The following is a 21,404-nucleotide window of genomic DNA, read 5'->3' on the forward strand; positions in this document are numbered from 1 at the left end:
ACGGTATCTCTTTTAAACTTGTCTTGGTGTTGATTTGAATTGTCCGACTTTGGTTTTAATACTAGTTTCAATGATTGGTGATTTTTACTCCCGGCTGGAGTAGTGAGAAATGATGTTTGAGAATGCTTGTTCATACTCATGGCCCGGACCCTTGTGGTTATTTGCGGAGGAAGTATTGAATGATTGAAAAGTGTTGTTTATACTCATGGCCCGGACTTGGATGGTTATTTGCGGGTGGAGTATTGAATGATTGAAAAGTGTTGTTTTTACTCATGGCCCCGACCTGGATAGTTATTTACGGGGGGAGTATTAAGAAGTCTGAGTAGTCGTTACACTCAACACCTCCAAATGACGCAGGTTGCAGTCTGGGGGGCGTTTGGTTGTAAAAGGCCTCTATATCTCATGGCGCGGACCTTTTTAGGTTATTTGCGGGAGGAGTGATGAGGGAGTCGTTGAACAACTCATGACTCAGACTTGGATGGTTATTTGCGAGGGGAGTGTTCATCGGCGACTTTATGTTTCTATGTCTTGTAAATGCATATGTGAGCATTTGTGTTGCATTGTGATGTGCCAACCACTGAATATTCCTAATTGGATGAGATTGCCTGGGTATGTAATCTTAGTGCATCAAGACACTTGTGGAAGATCATTGTGGTCTCAGTGTGATGGCTAATTTTGCTACGCGTGAATTCAAGAGTTTCGATTTGGATGAAAGGAGAAGCCAACTTCTTAACAAAAGAGCCGAAAGGAGAAGCAAACTCCTTAACCAAAAAAAAAAAAAGAGGAAACCGATTGTCCCTCCGAATGACCCTCGGAAATTTTTGAGCTAACTTGAGTTGTTTTGTAGATATGTTGTAATCGTGGACAATTACTTTCTTTCAAGCAGGGGGGATGTCACAAACTGTTGACGTGTCAAGCCATTGAAGAACGGAGCCACTGTGCAGAGCTCGGCTGAGGGGTCTAAACCCTTATGGGACCCCGTCCAATGGGGCCCAAGTGACACAAGAGAATAAAATAAAGCAGGACCCACACACACACACGTGCGTGGAGCTGATGATGTGGCAGAATTGTACAGATTTTTGGATTTTGCGTTGTTGACGTGGCAGACTGCACAGATTTTCGCAGATTGCACTGGCTGTGTTGAAGTGGTAGTTGTACGGATTTTCGTAAATCACGTTGACTATCACAAATGGGTGACGTGGCTGCTGCCAATACACACATACTCGCCTGGCTGCCCTCTAGACCCACACACACACCAAATTGCTGACGTGACGCTGCTGATGTGGCTGGCTGTGTATGGCAGGGCTGCCACGTGGCCAGGCTGTACAGATTCCGCCATTTCCGGAAAGTAGACCAACGGTAGGTGCTGACGTGGGCAGTAGTGTACCGAGGCTACGCAATTTTTTGGCACTGCTGTTGGGCATGCTTTTTCTACGCAGGGACTAGACTTTACGTAGCTGTTTGGCCTTGCTTTATTTACGCTAATTCGCAGAGAGAGAGAAAGAAGCCCTATTGCTTTATTTGACAAGCAAGAGAGAAAAGGCTTAAAATTGTGCTTTATTTTTGAAAGCCTTTAGAGGCAGTTTTTATGGGCAGCTTTTAAAAAGAAGCTTTTGGGGCTCTGCTTTTGGCATCCCTTGTACTCTTTAAATAAGCAGGTAGGGCCTCATAACTCAGAGCATCTGGACGCAGAGTCTGAGTGTGAGCGCCTGCCCGCACTCTTGTACTTTGAACACAGAGTAATACATAAAGAAATACCGAAAGGGGCGCCAATCTTTGGGCCCAATATCTCTAGGCACGGAATTCCGCCGGCGGGTCAGTGTCGAATCAATTGTGAACTGTGAACTGTTTTTGAAGTGGTTATTTATGCTATCGCGGTAGATTCTCGACTTGGAGTGTCCAAGCCTGTTACAGTGGTATCAGAGCACGGTCGATTTCTCTTCTATGGAAAATCCAATCCCTAATTTTTTTTTCCGCGGCACATATGGCTTCTGGCAAAGATTAGTCGACTCCCTCTGCATCTGGAGATGCGGGAAGGGATCACGACGAAGATTCACGCGAGGAGTATGGCCCGCCTCGGCCTACTCAAGCGGAGCATCAAGAGATGGAGCGTCGACAATTGATCGGCGATGCAACAAAGATGATGCTAAATTTTGCCAAGGACCCGAAATTGGCTAAATATATGAGCAAGACTTCTTTCGAAGAGGTGCACATGCAACAAAAAAACCACCCCGAAAACCCGCTCTGAAGAAACCTTCCTGCTCCCAAGAAGTATACAAAGAAAGAATTAGAAGAGGTGGTTGATGCACGAATTCCTCAGCTTTTTGACGTGCAGAACAAAGTCAAAAAACACGACAAAAGCAGAAGAAAGGAACCGACTTCCCGGGTTATGTGGGTCGTCAGTCTACATTTGAAAAGGCAAAGAAACAGAAGAAGCGTGTTTGATTTGAAGGAGTACCCAGTTCTTCTTCTTCTTCTTCTGACAGTTCTTCTAGCTCATTGGATTCAAGCGAAGAAGACCGAAAAGGCAAAAAGCGAAGCAAAAAGCAACGCTTCCAAAAGGGCAAGAAAAAGGAAAAGAAGCCTAAATCTCGCCCCGTGAGAGTGGCAGTTCTACAGAGGACTTGTCTACAGATAGTTCGGACTTTGATGACAATAACTTTTATGCAAAGAAGAAGAATTTTTACAAAGCCAACTAGTATGACTTTCTGGAAGATAAAAGCAAGAAAGTCAGAGAGTTTAAGGAAGGTGGACAATCAATTAAATTTGACAGGTTTTCTGGTTATAGAGATGCTTCGAAGGCTTTGTCTTTTGTACAACAATTTGACATCGCTTTCGCGGGAGGGCGTTACTCAGAGCACTCTAAGATTCGGAGAGCTGCCTCTTACTTTAAGGGGAATGCTCGAACTTGGTGGTCCACGCTTCTATTAAACAAGACTAGGCCAATTAAATGGCTGAAATTCAAGAGGCTTTTTATTTCTTCTTGTCTGACTCGAGAGTATGAACGCGCGATATACGAACTGCTTGGAACCATCTTCGGATGACCAAGAAGGATACAATGGACACTTATTGCGAGAGATTCTGGAGCTCTTTTCTACCCACCTCTTTATTTAAGAAGATCTCCTTCAAGGAACAGATTGAGCGGTTTACCTTGGGTCTACCTACACAGATCCGAGATCACTACTTGGAACAAAAGTAAGCTTCCATTCAGGAGTTGATGAGTCATGCGAAACGGGGTTTTGCCATTTACTCTGGCAGTTTGACCTACCCCACTGATGAGATCATGACACAAAGCCGAACAGACTTCGACAAATGAAAGTAGAAAGAGAAAGAGCAACCCAGAAAAGAAAGATGCACGACTCAAGCTCACTCCTCAGGAGAGAGCTCGCTACATCAGGGAAGGGAAGTGCTTTGGATGCAGGGAAACTGGACATATCTCTGCGAAGTGCCCTAAAAAGGCACAGAAAGAACAGAACGACAAGGACGACGAAAGGCCTGAGAGTTTGAGAGTAGCTGAGAACGTAAAAGAAAAGGCAAGATGAAAACAGGACTGGTTCCAGATTGCGTGGGCACCGATCCCAGCACGTTGGACGAGAGTACAGAACTTTGCCGAGCTTGAGGCAAAGTGAAAGATCAAGAAGCCACGATCTTCTTCGATGGAGGAGCCAAGGCCAACTTCATTTCACCGGAATTGGCGGCACGGCTCGAGATCACTCCCGATTGGATGGGACCACTTGCGGAGGCAATCCTAGCGGCACCCGGCATGGACGTAGCCATTACACCTGTCATTAGCAAACATCGGTTGCATTGTCAGGGGTATTTGGGGCATGAGGACTTTTACATAATGCCTTTGGAAGGTTGTGATGTCCTCTTGGGAATTCCCTGGTACCACAAGAACAACGCCGTGGTCGACGATCGGGCGAGGAAAGCGCATTGACCACAGAGAAGGGCAGAACCATTGTACTCGATATAAAACTTAAGGGCGAGTCTGTCCCTATTGTATCGGCTTCGGCTATTTCTAAATTAATGAAATCCAGTCTGTTTGTGTACTCGATCTTTTTGAAAGAGTGTAGTGATGAGGATAGGACAAATATGTTTGAACTTGATAAAGAACGCCAAGATTTTCTCCACTCTCATGCCGGTTGCTTCTCAGAGGGCCTGCCAGGCGAGTTACCACCTGCTCGTCCTGAAGATTATACCATTGATCTGATACCTGGAAGCACACCACCGAACCGGCCACCTTATCGTGTGAACCGAGCACAGAACGAAGAGATTATGAACCAAGTGAAAGACCTCTTGGAAAAGGGTCTTGTCCAGCCTAGTACTTCACCGTATTGCTCTCCAGTGTTGTTGGTTTGAAGAAAGACGGATCTTGGAGAATGTGCATCGATTATAGAGCTCTCAACAAAATCACCATCAAGAACAGATTTTCGATTCCTAGGATTGATGATATACTCGACAGATTATAGGGATCCTCGTGTTTTAGCAGGATTAATTTGAAGAGTCGATATCATCAGATCCGAATCAAGCTGGGAGACGTCTACAAGACAGCCTTCCGGATGACTTTTGGGTTATTTGAGTTTTTGGTGATGCCTTTTGGCCTAACCAATGCTCCTGCGACATTTAACCGGATGATGAACATGATTTTTTGAGAGTACAGGCTATTTGTTTGCACTTTCTTTGACGATATCATTGTTTTCTCCAAGAATGAGGCAGAACATAGAGATCCTCTGCTTCAGGTCTTTCAGGCACTACGAGATCACAAGTTAGTGATTAATGCGAAGAAAAGTGAATTTTTTCTACCAAAGATACACTGTTTGGGACACATTGTGTCAGCAACACGAGTGCAAATGGATCCGGCCAAGATAGAGACTATCCGTGATTGGCCCGATTTGAAGAATGTCCATGAAGTTAGAAGCTTCTTGGGATTGTGTTCGTACTACAGGCGGTTCATTAGAAAGTTTGCAGAGGTTGCTTCCCCTTTGCATATCTTGACACAGAAAGGAGTCCCTTTCTCGTGGGGACCCACAGAATGACTGCCTTTCAAACTTTGAAAGAGAAACTTCGGGACTAGTTTTGACTTTGCCGGACTTGCAGAAGTCATTTGAAGTATATTGCGATGCTTGTGGCCGTAGTCTTAGGTGTCTTAATGCAAGAAGGCCATGTCATTGCTTACGAGAGCCGATTGTTCTGAAGGCCGAAATTGACAGCACAGATTTATGAGAAAGAGCTTTTGGCGGTTATCCATGCTCTTACTCAGTGGCGGCACTACCTACTCGGAGCCGATTTTATTGTCTTTACAGACCATGTCACAAAGTGATGACGTGGCGGACAGCAGAAACCCTAATTTCTGCCAGAAACCCTAAAATTCCTGCAAACCCTAATTTCTGCCAGAAACCCTAATTTCTGGAAATCGCGGAGGCGGATTATTATTATTTTTTTCTTTTGGAAAATGATGAGCGACGCAAATTTCGCTTTTTCTCTACTTAAATGAGAAAGAGAGAGAGAATGCTTTTGCTTTCATGTTTTGACTCTTTGTGAGAGAGAGAGAGCAATTGCTTTTGATTTGAAGCTTTTGGGGCTCTGCTTTTGGGCATCCCTTGTAACCTTTAAATTAGTGGTGAGGGCCTCACTTCTCAGAGCATCTGGACGCAGAGTCTGAGAGTGAAACCCTACCGCTCTCTTGTACTTTGATGATTGATTAATACAAAAAGAAATACCGAAAGGAGCGCCAGTCTTTGGGGCCAATATCTCTAGGCACGGAACTCCGCCGGGCCAGTGCAAATCTATTGTGATCTGTGAATTGTTTTGAAGTGGTTATTTGGTGCTGTCGCGGTTGATTCTTGACTTGGAGTGTCCAAGTCTGTTACAGACCACCAGAGTTTACGCTACTTCTTGTTACAGAAGCAGCTATCAGAAAAGCAGATGTGGTGGGTGAACATCTTGTCACAGTTTCACTTCCAGATTGTCCATGTGCAGGGACAAAAGAATATGGTGGCAGATGCTTTGTCTCGGAAGCCGTTGGTTCTGGCTATTTCCGCAATACATCATAGGAGCTTTGAGGATATGGTCGATCAGTATGCCACGGATACAGATTTTGTAGACGTTTTCACACGGATACGGGTTGGGGAGACAGTAGCGGGATATTCCATTCGGGATGGCTACTTGATGAGGGAAACCATGTTGTGCGTTACACAACCGTTGAGGGAAAAGATTCTGACTGATTGCCACTATCCGCCTTTTATGGGTCATCGTAGCATTGCTACCACCATGAAAGGGGTAGAGAGATATTTCTTTTGGCTGAGACTCAAGACGGATGTGGATGAGTTTGTGTGCAGGTGCTTGGTATGCCAGAAGGTCAAGTTTGACAGGCATAAAGCATAGGGATTGTTATAGCCTTTGCCCATACCCACCCGCCCCTGGGAAAGTATTGCAATGGATTTCATTTTTGATCTCCCAAGAACACAGAGTGGTCACGATGGTATCTGGACTGTTATTGACAGATTTAGCAAGCAGGCTCATTTCATTCCAGTGAAGAAAACAGTCAAGCCGGATCACTTAGCGAGATTGTTTGTGGCCCAGATTTTTAGATTACATGGCATGCCTGAGACGATTGTCTCCGACAGGGACCCCGGATTTACGAGTTGTTTTGGAAGGCAATTTGGGAGAATAGTGGCATGCGGTTGCAGTTCTCGTCATCTTTCCACCCGCAGACTGACGGGCAATCTGAGATTGCCAATTCAGTGGTTTTAGATTTATTGAAGTCTTATATCTCGGATCAAGAGACTCAATGGGAAAAGTATCTATCTTTGGTGGAATTTGCCTACAACAACACGATACACTCTTCGACGGGAAAGGTGCCATTTGAGATTATTGAAGGTGCTGTGAAGGTTCTACCCTTCCTAAGCATGAAAGATAAGATTTTTTGAAGCTTATGAGTACACGCGCGACTTAGACACGGCTTTTGCCAAGGTCCACGAGGCTTTGCAGAAATCTTAGGAAAGACAGAAAAAGGCAGCGGATCGCCATCGTCGCGATTTGAAATTGAAGGAGGATGATTGGGTGCTCTTACGTTCTGAGAAGGCACGCCTGAGAAAGAAGAAGGAAAAGGAGAGGCTTTTCCAAAGCTTAGTATGAGATACTACAGACCTTTCCAGATCTCCGAAAAGATCAATGATGTCCCCTTCCGATTGAAACTGCCTGACACTTGGAGGATTCACAATGCATTTCATGTGAGTCTCTTGAAACCTTTTAAAGGTGATGTGCCCGAATATGGGGAGCCTGATGAGCAACCCGAAGTGGGAAAAAACGAGGAGATCCTTGTCTTGAACATATTTTGGCACATAAGGACAGAAAGAATAAGGGTAAAGTATGAAGGCGGTTCTTGGTTAAATTCAAGAACTATCCTGCATTGGATGCGAAGTGGATGGCGGAGGAGGACCTAGCAGATACTCCTCAGATTGTGAAACTTTACCTTGAAGCTTTTGGTTTAACATAGTCTATTCCAAATGGAACCCAGAATTCAGCTTGGTCGCAGATCTGGTGCTGTGGCATGCACAAGAGGGGAGTTACTCCGCTCCTTTGTCAACAGATGCCTCGATTTTTAGACTACTAGAGTCACTGATGTCTCTGTGAGCTTCAAGGATACTGAGAGCTGACAGTATTCTGTTGTATGACTTTATGAAATGGAATTCCTGAATATGAAACTGATTTGTTCTTGACTTGTTTTTAAGTGCAGGAACTGATAGACGAAATGACTGCAGCATTTTGGTCTAAATGATCTCGAATAGACATGGTTGCAATAGGGTTTAGTCAATCGGGCATCCATGAGGTCCTGAGTAGATCTAGATGCGATTGCTAACTGCATTGCCGATAAATCATGGTTTAAGATCCGAATGAATATTGAATGTCATGTGATGTCCTGTAATGTCTAGTGATGTCACGTGATGTCGTGTGATGTGACTGTCGATTGCTACATGTGCTAGATGTCTGTCATGTGATGTCCTGTAATGTCTAGTGATGTCATGTGATGTCGTGTGATGTGACTGTCGATTGCTACATGTGCTAGATGTTTGTTCCTAGTGCGTCTGTACTAACAGTCAGTGTCTGCTAAGACAGTTTATGGCCTCTGTCTGTTTTGCAGGCGTAATTGAGGGCGATTACAATGCTTTCAAGAGGGGGGTATGTCACAAATGAGTGACGTGGCTGCTGCCGGTGCACACATACCGGCCTGGCTGCCCGCTAGACCCACACACACACCAAATTGCTCACGTGGTGCTGCTGATGTGGCTGGCTGTGTACGGCAGGGCTGCCACGTGGCCAGGCAGTACGGATTCCACAATTTCCGGAAAGCAAACCAACGGCAGGTGCTGACGTGGGCAGTAGCGTACGGAGGCTACACAATTTTTTGGCGCTGCTGTTGGGCATGCTTTTTCTGCGCAGGGGCTGGACTTTACGTAGCTGTTTGGCCTTGCTTTATTTACGCTAATTGACAGAGAGAGAGAAAGAAGCGCTATTTTGACAAGCAAGAGAGAGAAGGCTTAAAATTTGTGCTTTATTTTTGAAAGCCTCTAGAGGTAGTTTTTATGGAAAGCTTAAAAAAAAGAGCTTTTGGGGCTCTGATTTTGGCATCCCTTGTACTCTTTAAATAAGTAGGCACGGCCTCATAACTCAGAGCATCTAGACGCAGAGTCTGAGTGTGAGCGCCTGCCCGCACTCTTGTACTTTGAACACAGATTAATACATAAAGAAATACCGAAAGGGGCGCCAATCTTTGGGGCCAATATCTCTAGGCACGGAACTCCGCCGGGCCAGTGTCGAATCAATTGTGAACTGTGAAGTGGTTATTTGTGCTGTCGCGGTAGATTCTCGACTTGGAGTGTCCAAGTCTGTTACACTGACTGCTTTTTGGGCTAGATATTTTTGTACCAGATGCTTTAACTCAAACTGCTTTTGGGCCTAGGGCCTTTAAATATGAGGCTGGGGCTCATTCTCTGACACTCTTCTGGGAGAAGGTGTAGAGCGTGGAGTACCGGCTTGTCCTGTGTTGATGCAATATAAAGAAATACCGAAAGGGGCGCCAAGGGTCGGGGGCAATACTCTCTGGGGTGGAATTCCGCCACTCCGTGTCGTGTCTTGTCTCTTTCTTTCAGTTCAGTTGTTATTGAAGTGCTAAAAGCCTGTTCAGTCTGTTCTTTTCTATTGGCACGTGGTGCCCGTCTCGTGACATTGTGCGCTTTTAAGCTTGTTGTTGTTGTAGTATTGTGTGTATTGGTTATGCAAAGAGCTAGTATGACAACTCTTGTCATGTCCCCTTCCCCAAATGAAAGGTAATTGATCGAGGTTCATTAACGGGCTTATCTTTCACACGTGCATGTTTTCCTATAACTACACAAGCATGAGAAACAACCTCCTGCAAAACAGCCTTTTTATACAGTAATGTTTATAATTAGATCGAGGCACATTAATTGGTGTCTAGAGTGCTCATAATTTACACATGCATTTTTCCCTACTTAAGCATGAGAAATAACCAAACTTGCTTTTGTAGTCTTTGTAATTACATTTGGTTGCTTTTGTAGCAATCCTACAACAAAGCAAAGATCATTGTGGAGCGAGAAAATGCAGTCAGAATGGAAACCATGTGCTTGGTGGAAAGATGATCCCAAGGATCTACCAGGTATATATAATTGGCTTTCAAGGTACTAGTTGGTTACAAGATTTCATGGTATATTTATATTGCACTTTGTCAGGGGCTTTGCAGCTGAATAGATCATTGATGTGTGTTTTATAAGAGGGTCGGTAAGCAGATTTCTGGTGTTTGTGTTTGAATTTTCCTATAAAGTGGATCGTGAGTGCCTGGCACAAGCATGGCATTAGTGTTTGTTACAGGTATGAATGTGAGACCGGGTTAACTTCTAGATTTAGTTTCTGTTATTGTTTATGACAACAGCACACCACCTTGGGTACAACAAAAAAGTATGTGGCTCCTTGTTTTTTAATGGCTGTCCAAGTACAAGGTTTTTGTCCTTTCCCAAATAGATTTGCTAAGTTTCAATGGAGCCTTCCATAAGACTATGATGATGGAAACAAATTGTATCAAGATGTAGACCCACTTTTGCCTTACTATCATTTGTTAATGAACCATTTATCGAACATAGTGAAGCCGGACAAACTAGTGGAGAAAATGGAATAGCTGAAACACATTGTCATGGGTTTTTGCAAAAAAAAAAGGAGTATGTTTTCATAGAAAGCTTGCCAACCTGCATTTGGATTTGGTTGGAGGATGGTGCAATGTACATACTGTTTATAGAGTTGTTAGCTGTTGCCATGCACATATTTTGTTGGGGCATTGGGGCTTTGAATGCGCCGCCATTTTTGCTTTACAACATTCATTTTTTTTCTAAAGAATGTAAATAATGAAGTGCAATATGGTCTAGTACTCATCTCTCCTACAAAGTTTGACACCTGTGATCACTAACGATATGTGAAAACTCGTGTGCTGGTCGTGCTACTAAAAGTGCATCTTAAGTTCACGAGAAGTGGACCTATGAAGGTTTACATGCATCTTGGAGCTGAAATAGTGATTTTCGCTTGATTTCGAATAGTTTTTTCCTCAAATAGGTCATTTTAGGGTGATAAAGTGCCAAAATAGTAGTAAAATGATGTTTTCTAGGGGGAAAAGGATCAACAATGCCACATCAGTATGGTGCCTGGTGGCCAAGCAAGAGTGTGCTTGCTTAGCCACAAATATCAATACTTTGAGTATTCTTGAGGATAACTATAACAAGTTTCATGAAGATGTAGCTGTGCTGTTCCATCCTTCTCTATTCTTGTTTTTGAATGTGGTGAGGGTTGAATCAAGGGTTCCTCTCATCAAATTTGTGTGTTGGCTTGTCTATGAGAGAACAAAAGGTGCCATGGATGTGGGCTTGCAGAGTTTTAGGGGAGAATGGCTGGGATTCCGCAAGGCGAATTCGGGCTGTTTCTAGTCAATTGGAGCTGTGGGGAGGGGAAAGGAAAGAAAATACTGGAGTTTGGATTGTTCGTGGGGTTTGTGAGAGTTTTGTTTTCTTGGCTGAAGGAATGGTGTTTTTTGTGGTGTTGACTTGGTTGTCGTGTGCTCATAACTCCAAGGCTCGGGCTCTAAATTTTTCTCGTAGCAACGTTTGTTGGGTTGGCAAGTGCTTGTAATTCTCAAAGTTGAGGCTTGAGTTGAGAGATGGGAGACCAATTAGTGTGTTTGGCTGAGGAATTGGGTCAATTTGAGTGTAAAGATTAGAGTTTCCAAACGGCAAGGAGGCTTAACGATAATGGTTTTACACTTTTTACTTCTTCCCTTTCAGTTTTTGGTGCCCCCATAGAGGAGGGCAAGTACTCTTGCTCTAAAACATGGTGCAACCATTTGATGTCTACCCAGTACAACCGCCTTTGCCACCACCTCTGTCACCGTCACCTGGGTATAATGGTGGGAGCGCGTATGCCTACCCCTATTATCCACACCTTGGATTTGCACGGCATAAGCCAAAGGATTTCAAGGATGGTGGCTTTATAGTAAAAGTTTTCACCTTTTCGGGCGTGAAAGATAGAAACGTGGGGCCCGAAACCCTAAAAGACAAAAGCTTGAATCCAAAAGGAGATTTTTATAAAATGCGCCACATGCTGACATGGCAGTCCGTACGGATGGTGATGTGGTAGGATTGGACGGATTTTTCAAATTTTGCACTATTGTGTTGACGTGGCAGGCTGTATGGATTTTTGGAAATTACGCTGGCTGCTTTTGAGAGCATATGCTTTTGGTGGAAAGTCCTTTTGAACTGATTGCTTTTGGGGCATCCCTTGTAAGAATAAAAGAGCCCCTAGGGCCTCACTCTGCAGAGCATCTGGATGCAGAGTCTGAGAGCAGAGGACCTTCGGGAGTTGTACCTTGTTGTGATCAATAAATAAAGAAATACCGAAAGGGGCGCCGGTCTTTGGGGCCAATGCTTATGGGCGTTGAACTCCTCCGTGTCGTGTCGACTCTCTCTCTCTCTCTCTCTCTCTCTCTCTATTAAAGTTCAGTGATTTTGAAGTTTCTGTTTGTGCGTTGCTATTGATTTCTCGCTTGGAGTGTCGAAGCCTGTTACAATGGTATCAGAGCTCAGAAAGATTCTTCTGCTACGGAGGATCCGATCCTTTTTGCAGCACACACGGGTTTTTGTGAAAGAATCTTCGTGTCCCGACCCCGAACTTACTAGCCACTCCCACCCTTCATCCATCGCGCATCGGGCGCGCTCCCGTCTTCATTGCTCTGGTTCTTGCGGAGAATTTGACAAAGATAACATCTCTCGGGGGGGAGGCGAAGAAAAGTTGAAATCCGGCACGCGAACTGAAGAAAAGAATGAAGATTTGGGCAAATTTTTGGCGGAGAAGTTTGCCAGAGCGAAGTAGAAGTGTCAACTGTAGTCTGACACGTGTGAAAAGAGTGATCAAGTACTCCAGAGACCCGAGATTTGCGAAACACCTGAAGAATTACCCGATTGATGAGATTTACTCGAGATGGCGAGAGGCCATTGATTCTCCTCTCAAGTCGAGAGGAAAGCTGAAAGGACAGACGAGTAAAGAAAAGCGGAAGCTGTACTCGCAGGAAGAGCTGGACAAAGCTGTTGAGCAGAAGATGGACCAGATAATGAGAGAGAGAGAGAGAGAGAGAGAGAGAGAGAGAGAGAGAGAGAGAGAGAGAGAGAGAGAGATGAAATGATATATTAACGTCTTCAAAAGGCCAAAATGACCTATGAGACCATCAGATACAAAGTGGTGAATCTAATACAATGTCTGAAGTACAAGTACAAAAAGTACTGAAAGTAAAAATGAAAACTGAAAATGAAGTGTGAAATGTGAAATCTGAAAATGTAGAATAGGCCCTCAATGACAATCTGGGTGTCGTGCTAGAATGCCTCTGATCCTTTGCTGGAGTCTCCGTCGATGTAGTGTGCTTCTGTGTCTCGGTCGTGGTCGTCTCGATCTCCCAAGCTCAGTCGCCCTGTCAATGAGGGTGCCTCTCGTATGAATGCGGGTACAACCCTGTGCTGGTGGTTGGTCTCTTGGCTCCCTCGATCCAAAGAAGTCTGTGATCCACGAAGACTCTAGTGCTAATCGAGCATATCTGTCTCTAGGGAGAGCCCAAGTGCTATGCATAAATGAAACTGATCGAGTGAGTGCCTCCACTACCAATGGAGGAGCAGCGAGCTCCGCCCTAATAATGTCAGAGCAAGTCGACGTAGTTCCATACCCAGAGGTATTGGCCCCAAAGTCTGGCACTCCTTTCGGTATTTATTTTTATATTAATGCTGAGCAAAGTACAATGTCCGAGGGTCCTCTCTGCTCGGTGCTCCCAGGCGAATCTGAGAAAAGAGAGGCCTTGGTAATCAATTTAAAGGCTCTGGGCCTTCTCAAAAGCAATTACATGAAAAGCTTCAGTCTCAAAAGCATCTGGACCAAAAATTGGCGCCTAATAGTAGCCAATGCAAATCGTAGAATTCCGTACAATGCCATGTTAGCAACCAACGTGAATCGTGGAGGCATCCGTTTAGCCCTGCCACGTCAGCACATCCATGCTGTCACGATTGTGATTATGTTACAGTATTACATCTACTCTTAGTTGCAGATATGCAAAGTGCCATGCCAAGGAGGGCCCCTACGCTTGGATGGTCACGACCTTTCGCTCAAGAGACATGCCTCTTCGCCAAAAGCTACGCTCCTTTGACGACTGGTCACACCCCTTCGCTTTACGGTTGCGATTGTTCGTCCAATGGTTGCAGCTCTTCGCCAAAAAGATGTCTTTACGTCTAAAGTCACGTCTCTTCACCATGAGACAAGTCTTTTCATTTGTGCCTCTTCGTCTCCTATATAAGGAGCCTATTGTACTTAGTTTTCAAGCATTCATTCAATCAATCAGACGCATATTCAGTCTCTCGAGTAAGGAGCCTCTTGTACTCAGTTTTCAAGCATTCATTCAATCAATCAAACACACATTCAGTCTCTTGAGTCTCAGTTTGATCGTAAGTATGAAGTTTTAAGTCTTAATTATAAGATTAGTATCACTAATCCTCACACATGCGATTTTGGTTTTTAATCATTCTTGTGTCCCCAGTGCCCCATCGGACGAGACCCTGCAAGTTGGAACAACTTATATATTTAATTCTTATCCATTTCCAGGACGGACATGCCAAGTCATCATTTTGTGACATAACTCTCCTCCCTCGATTACGCCTACAAAATCAAACATAAGCCAGAAACCAGTTCAATAGACATTGACTCTAAGTATTGACGCACTAGACGACACAAATCCAGCACTTGCACTAAGACGACTGTCACTGAACATTCAACCCATATTCAAATTAAATCACATAAAGTCTATCGAGATATCAGACCATGATGTATCGGCAACGTGTTTAGCAATCGCATTTAGATCTATCCCAGGTCTCATTGATGTCTGAATTGACTAATTCTTATTGCTATCATGTCCATCTCATCTGGAATCACAAGACGGAAATGCTGAAGTCATTTCGTCTTTCAAACATGCACTCAGAGCTCATGTAAATCAGATTCATTTCGGGAATTCCCATGTACTTGTTTCATAAAGTCATGTAGCAGAATATTGTCAGCCCCATCAGTATCCCTGAAATCCAAAGGAAGTCGGCAACTTTATTCCATCTAGGTAATCTGTGACAAAGGAGCGGAGTAACTCCCCTCTTGTGCAGTCCCGTTTGCACCAAATTCAATCCTGCTGATCTCCGAGATCTCTCCGAAGAGTCAAAGCTAGACCACAAGCCTCAAGGTAAAGTTCCAGTATCCAAGGAGTATCTGCTAGGTCCTCCTCCTCCATCCACTTCGCATCAAATGTCGGAGTGTTCTTGATTAAGTAAGAACCGTCGTTCACTTCACCTTTCATTTTCCTTTCCTGGAGCCAATATCTGTTCCAGAACGAGAATCTCCTCACTCTCTTCCACTTCAGGTTGCTCCTCAGGTTCCCTGTCGACTGACACCTCACCCTTGAAAGGTTTCAATAGACTCACATGAAACCTTCCAAGTATCTGGCAACTTAAGTCTAAAGGATACATCATTTATCTTCCCTTGAATCTGGAAAGGGCCATGGTACCGCATACTTAGCTTTCGAAAAAGCCGGTCTTTTCCCTTTCGTCTCCTTAGGCGTGCCTTCTCAAACCGTAAGAGCACCCAATCATCTTCCTTCAGTTGCAAGTCGCGTTGATGCTTGTCTGTTGCCTTCTTATGCCTTGCTTGAGACTTCTCAAGAGCCTCGTGCACCTTGGCAAAAGAAGTATTCAGATCTCGCGTGTACTGATCCGCTTCAAAAATCTTATCTTTGGTGCTTAGAAATGGTGGTACCTTCTTAGCACCCTCGATTACCTCAAATGGCGCATTCCCCTTCGATGAATGCACTATGTTGTTGTAGGCAAACTCCACCAAGGGCAAATACTTTTCCCATTGAGTCTTCTGATCCGAAATATAAGACTTCAATAAATCCAAAACCACTGAATTGGCTGTCTTAGATTGCCCATCTATCTGCGGGTGGAACAAGGACAAGCGTGTGCCAATGTTCTCTTAGATTGCCCTCCAATTTCCAAAACAAACTAGGAAATTGGGGATCTCTGTCCGAAACAATGGACTCTTGCATGCCGTGTAATCGAAAAATTTGTGAGACAAACACTTTCGCCAAATGATCGGGCTTAACTATCTTTTTTACCGGAATGAAGTGAGCGTGCTTATTGAATCTGTCTGTGACAGTCCAAATGCCATCATGCCCGCTTTGAGTCTTGGGAAGATCAAAGCAAAACCCATGGCAATGCTTTCCCAGGGACGGAAGGGTATGGGTAAAGGCTGTAGGAGTCCTGGTGGCTTATGCCTGTGAAACTTAACCTTTTGGCATATCAAAAACAAACTGCGAACAAACTCGAATCCTTTTTGAGCCTCGGCTAGTAGAAGTAACGCTCAACACCCTTTGAGGTGGTATCAATGCCGTGGTCGCGTGAAAAAGGTGGATGATGGCACTCTATCAAAACCTTTTGCCCCAAAGGCCGTGTAACACACAATATCATTTTTTGCATCAAATAGCCGTCCCGTATGGAATAGCCCGCAATTGTCTTCCCACTCTACAACCGGTTAGAGATGTCTGCAAAATCAGGATCTGTGGTGTACTGATCTACCATATCCTCAAAGCTTCTATGATGAATTGCAGAAATAGCCAAAACCAAGGGCTTATGAGACAACGTGTTTGCCACTAAATTCTTCTGTCCCTTAACATAGACTATCTGGAAATAAAACTGTGCAACAATGTTAGCCCATCTCATCTGCTTTTTTGAAAGCTACTTCTGAGACAAGAAGTAGCGTAAACTCTGATGGTTCATAAAGACAATAAAATCGGCTCCGAGTAGAAAATGTCACCACTGTGTAAGAGCATGGATAACTGCCAAACCCTCTTTCTCATAAATCTGTGCAATCCGTTCAGGACGTGAAAACATCCTGCTCTGGTAAGCTATGACATGGCCTTCTTGCATCAAGATTGCTCCGTAACTGCGACCACATGCATCACAATAAACTTCTATAAGGTGCAGTCGGATGAATGTTGAACTTTGCTCAAGATGAGTGCTCCGAACTGTGCTCAAGGTTCCTTGTTCTTAGGGAAGGGAGAGCCTTCCGTTCTTTAATGAGAGAGTGCAATGGACACAAACAAAGTGAATGGACACTGTGAATGAAGGTGCTAAGACTGAGAGATAGAGAGAGAAGAGAATACGAAACCAGAATGTTGTCAAACCCTCCTCCGAAGGCCCCACTCTCTATGGCGAGAGCGGTCTACTTATGATTGCACAAATCTCTACAATGCTTGGACTTGCCGACGATGTCGACGACGACGAGACGGGCTGAAATCTGAAAATGCTAAGGGCTGAAATCTGCAAATCTTTATCTGCTGAATTCTGACTCTATGTTGATGACGATGTTGATGGCGATGATGCGACGACGACGCACTGAAAACGCAGATGCTGAAATCTGCGTTTTCTGGGCTGAATTTGTAAACTTCGCGGGATCTGACCGTGCGACGAGGATCTGCTGCGGGAAGGTGAGATCTGCGAGAGGTTCGGGGGTTCTACTGCGGAGTCTGACTGCTGAAAACTGAAAACACTGGTGCTACTGCTGCTTCTGTCGCGAAGATATGCAAAAATGCTAGGTCTCTGGCTGATCCAAAAACGCTAGGCTGATTTGGGGTTCTGCGGTGGAAATCTGCTAACGCTAGGGCTAATCTGCTGTTGTGGGGGAATCTGCTAACACTAGGGCTGATCTGCTGTCTACTGTCGTTGTGAATGTGCAAGTACAAAAACGTTGGCTGATCTGATGCAAAAACGCTAGGCCTTCTGCAATGTTGAAAACGCTAGAGTTGTCGCCGGGTCGGTCTTGCTGAGAAGTTGCCTGTTGAGCAAGGTGCTCCTGCTACCTCTTCTGCCAGAAAGTGCTAGCCTAGGTTTGCTTATATATTATCTTAGCAAAATTGCCCTACCTAGTTCCCAACAAAAGTCACTTAATAAATAAGTGAAAAATGTCAAAAACAGGAAAAATAGGTTAAATGCATTGGAAAATTCCACTGATGGATTCTGATGGGAATGCTGATGATCATGCTGTGTGCAACCGGAGGATATGCATCTAATCTAAGTGTCTGGACATGCACGGTTTGCGAACAGACTCACAAAAGTGCCAGATCACTTCCTATTCTAGAATGACTGAATTGAACTGAACCCTGGTCATACTGTAGCTTGTCTACTGACACAGGGTTGGATGTGTCACGTGAGATCCCTTCCTTTCCAAAGTGAGGTACTGGTACCGAACTGTATGGCGTCGAGGGAGATCGCCAATAGCATCCGGAATCCTGGAAGGGAGTCTTCGCCGGCCCACTCTGATGTGTGGGTCGTGCGGTACTTGAACTTCATAAAGGTTTGCAAAGTCTTCTTCTTTGGGCCGCGCCGAAAGCGACACAAAGTCATCTTCAATGCTTCCACTTCGTCTATAGTCATGCGTCTAGCTTCTTCAAGGATCCTCGAGGATGAAAATTCCTGAAACCACTTCCAACACAAAAACATGAACATACCTATTCCATGTAAAGTGACTGGAAAAAATATTGTCTTCCTCAAAGACTGTGCATGCAATGTAGATGAACAAAGAGACGGAGTGCCAAACCGTTCACCACACACACGCAAACAATGAGATCGAATCTTGTTGTTTTGATCTATATCAATCAACTGTGGCAAAACACAAGGGAAATGCCGATGCTTGGTGCTCATACTTTCTTGTGCTCTTTCTACGACTATGTCTGGCCAAGGAAGAGACATGGAATGTGACTTCCTTGAATGCATACTTTTCAGCTTTTCATGAATAATCCGCATACATCCGTGCTCATTCATGAGTGAAACGTGCTCAATGTACAATCTGTCATGCCTAGGAAAAGGGATCACATAAAGACGTTGACTAAAATACAAGAAACGATCACGAATGAAACACTGGCACAATGCGTGCTTACTAATCATTCGAACACATAATACTTTCTTGTGGGGGTTCTTTGGACCTAGGCTCGAGAGCCAAGATCGGTTCTTCGTGTTTGATCGAATCTTCTTGTGGAGGTTCTGTGGACCTCGACTCGAAAGCCAAGATCGGTTCTTGCTGAGGGGGTTCTTTGGACCTAGGCTCGAGAGCCAAGATCGGTTCTTCGTGATTGATCGAATCTGCAATGAGGTTAGCTTCACTAGAAACAGTGTCAACTAACCCATCATTCTTGTGAACAATCACATCGTGGTTATACAAATCATCATGCTCGTGAGAAATCACATCTTGATCATCATGCTTGTGAGAAATCACATCGGGATCATCATGCTTGTCCTTATCATCCAAATCATCGTGCTCTCCTTTTCCTGAATCTCTTGCATCTGTGCGTGAACTTGAGAAAAGAGTCGCAACATTTCTTGCATTCTTGCTTTATTCTCGCGATCAAATTTTGCTTGTCTTTCTTTGTTCTCGCAATCAAATTTTGCTTCTCTTTCTTCGCGCTCACGTGCTATGGTTGTCATTCTGTCTTCGTACTTACGATCAATTTCTGCTTGTCTTGCTTCGCGTTCTAACTTCCTTGCTTCGCGTTCTAACTTGTTGTCCATAAACATCTGCTCCAACTCCTCCATAGGAGTTAGTGCAATCCTTGGCGTAGATGGGAAAGGGGGAGGGTCAGAAAAACCTTCTGGTGGGAAAAATTCTTCTTCGCCACCTCCATGCTCATCACCTTCATGCAAAGTATCCATTTCGCTTCGGGTGATGACCATCCACTGAGATCTTTGGTTCTTAAGTTCACGAGGAACTTGGGTTCTTGTGGGTCTTGGGTTCTTGGGTTCTTGAGGGTCTTGGGGATCTTGAAGGTCTTGAGGGTCTTGGGGTTCTTGAGGTTCTTGAGGTTCTTGCGGTTCTTCTTTTGCTTGCAATCTGTGCTAGAGAAGGATCTTCTCTTCACCCGAGTTCTGCTCTTTTCCGCGGGCGCACCCCTTGGCGGCCTTGTGCTCACACCAAGGTTGCTTTTTCCCACCTCACATCGATTGGCCAGCCGCCGCTAAGTGCACGGTCCGCTCTCAATGAGTGCCAAGGTGCACGAGGCTCTTGAGAAGTCTCAAGCAAGTCATAAGAAGGCAGCGGATAAGCATCGGTGCGACTTGCAGCTGAAGGAAGATGATTGGGTGCTCTTATGGTTTGAGAAGGTACGCCTAAGGGAAGGAAAGGAAAGGAGTGGCTTTTTCCAAAGCTAAGCATGTGGTACAATGGTTCTTTCCAGATTCAAGATAAGATAAATGACGTATCCTTCAGATTGAAGTTGCTAGATACTTGGAAGATTCACAATGCTTTTCATGTGAGTCTATTGAAACCTTTCAAGGGTGAGTGCGAGTCGACAGGGAGCCTGAGGAGCAACCTGAGTAGAAGAGAACGAGGAGATTCTCGTTCCAAACCAGATACTGGCTCACAAGGAAAGCAAAGTGAAACGTAAAGTGATACATCGGTTCTTAGTAAAATTCAAGAACTATCTCGCATTGGATGCGAAGTGGATGGAGAAGGAGGACCTAGTAGATACTCCTCGCGGATATTGGAACTTTACCTTGAGGCTTTCGGTCTAGCTTCGACTATTCTGAGAGATCCCGGAGATCAACAGGGTTGAATCTAGTGCAGACGTTACTGCACAAGAGGGGAGTTAGTCCGCTCCTTTGCCATAGTTACCCAAATGGAATAAAGTCACCGGTTTCCCTTTGGATTTCAGGGATACTGATGGGATAATAGTATTCTGCTGATGACTTTATGAAAGAAGTACTTCAAACTGGGAATTCCCGAAATGAATCTGATTTACGTGTGCTCTCTCCTGTGATTAGTGTCTGAGTGCATGTTTGAAAGACGAAATGATTGCAGCATTTCGGTCTTACATTTTGGCCTTATGATTTCAGATGAGATGGACATGATAGCAATAAGAATTAGTCAATCCGGACATTAGTGAGATCTGGGATAGATCTAGATGCGATTGCTAAACATGTTGCCGATAGATCATGGTCCGATATCTCGATGGACTTCATATGATTTGATGTGAATGTGATTTGAATGTTCAGTGACTGTCGTCTTTGTGCAAGTGTTGGATATCTGTATGTCTAGTGCATCAATGCTTAGATTCAGTGTCTACTGAACTGGTTTCTGGCTTATGATTGATTTTGCAGGTGTAATTGAGGGCGATTGCAGTTCTTTTAAGGGGGTATGTCTGAGACCGGCCCGTAGGGCGGTAGACTTTAGCTTTCACCCGATCTTTAAACTGTGAAAGTTTATGACACAAAGGAACCTGGAAATTACACTTCAAACAAAACACGGCCTGGTAGCTAGAGTGCTTCCAAGCAGACAACGACACCCTATTGGCCCCAAAGTTTGGTGTCCCTTTTGGTATTTCTTTATTCTTATTACACTCCAGAAAAACCTGTAAACTTCTACAAGTTGTCCCACTTTTATCGGGCTGAAATTTCCCTACTCTAACTCGACATTGGCAGCATAACCACAATAGAAGTCTCCACCAACAAAATCCTAAATAAACAGTGACTTTCCACGCACTCTAGAGCACTTTACAGAACCTGCGAGAAATTACAGCACGCTGAATTCTCTGTTTTTGGCCTCCAATTTGCACCAAAACACTTGTTCGGTGATTCCCTAGCTTCCTTGAAGCTCCTCGGTCCTTCAGACATCAAAACTGGCCAAAACTGTAAACTTGCAAAAAATTACAGCAAGCTGTAATTCTTTGTTTTGCGCTCTGATTCGCGTGTCGATCACTCTTGTGGGTAGCCCTCGAGCTCCGGCACCTG

The 21,404-nt window shown here is 44.5% G+C and overlaps 1 protein-coding gene across 1 annotated transcript in view; it reads left to right on the plus strand.

The window, feature by feature from the left end:
* The window catches only part of LOC147453763 (O-fucosyltransferase family protein), an 87,565-nt gene that overhangs the window by 22,117 nt on the left and 44,044 nt on the right, over nt 1-21,404 (plus strand). The window contains exon 2 of the mRNA XM_086515854.1: nt 9,579-9,676. Coding sequence (XP_086371980.1) covers nt 9,579-9,676 — 98 coding nt within the window. The remainder of the gene's footprint in view (nt 1-9,578; nt 9,677-21,404) is intronic.

Source organism: Adiantum capillus-veneris, chromosome 7 (assembly GCF_014529385.1).
Source record: "Adiantum capillus-veneris isolate H3 chromosome 7, ASM1452938v2, whole genome shotgun sequence".
Taxonomy (NCBI): Eukaryota; Viridiplantae; Streptophyta; class Polypodiopsida; order Polypodiales; family Pteridaceae; genus Adiantum; species Adiantum capillus-veneris.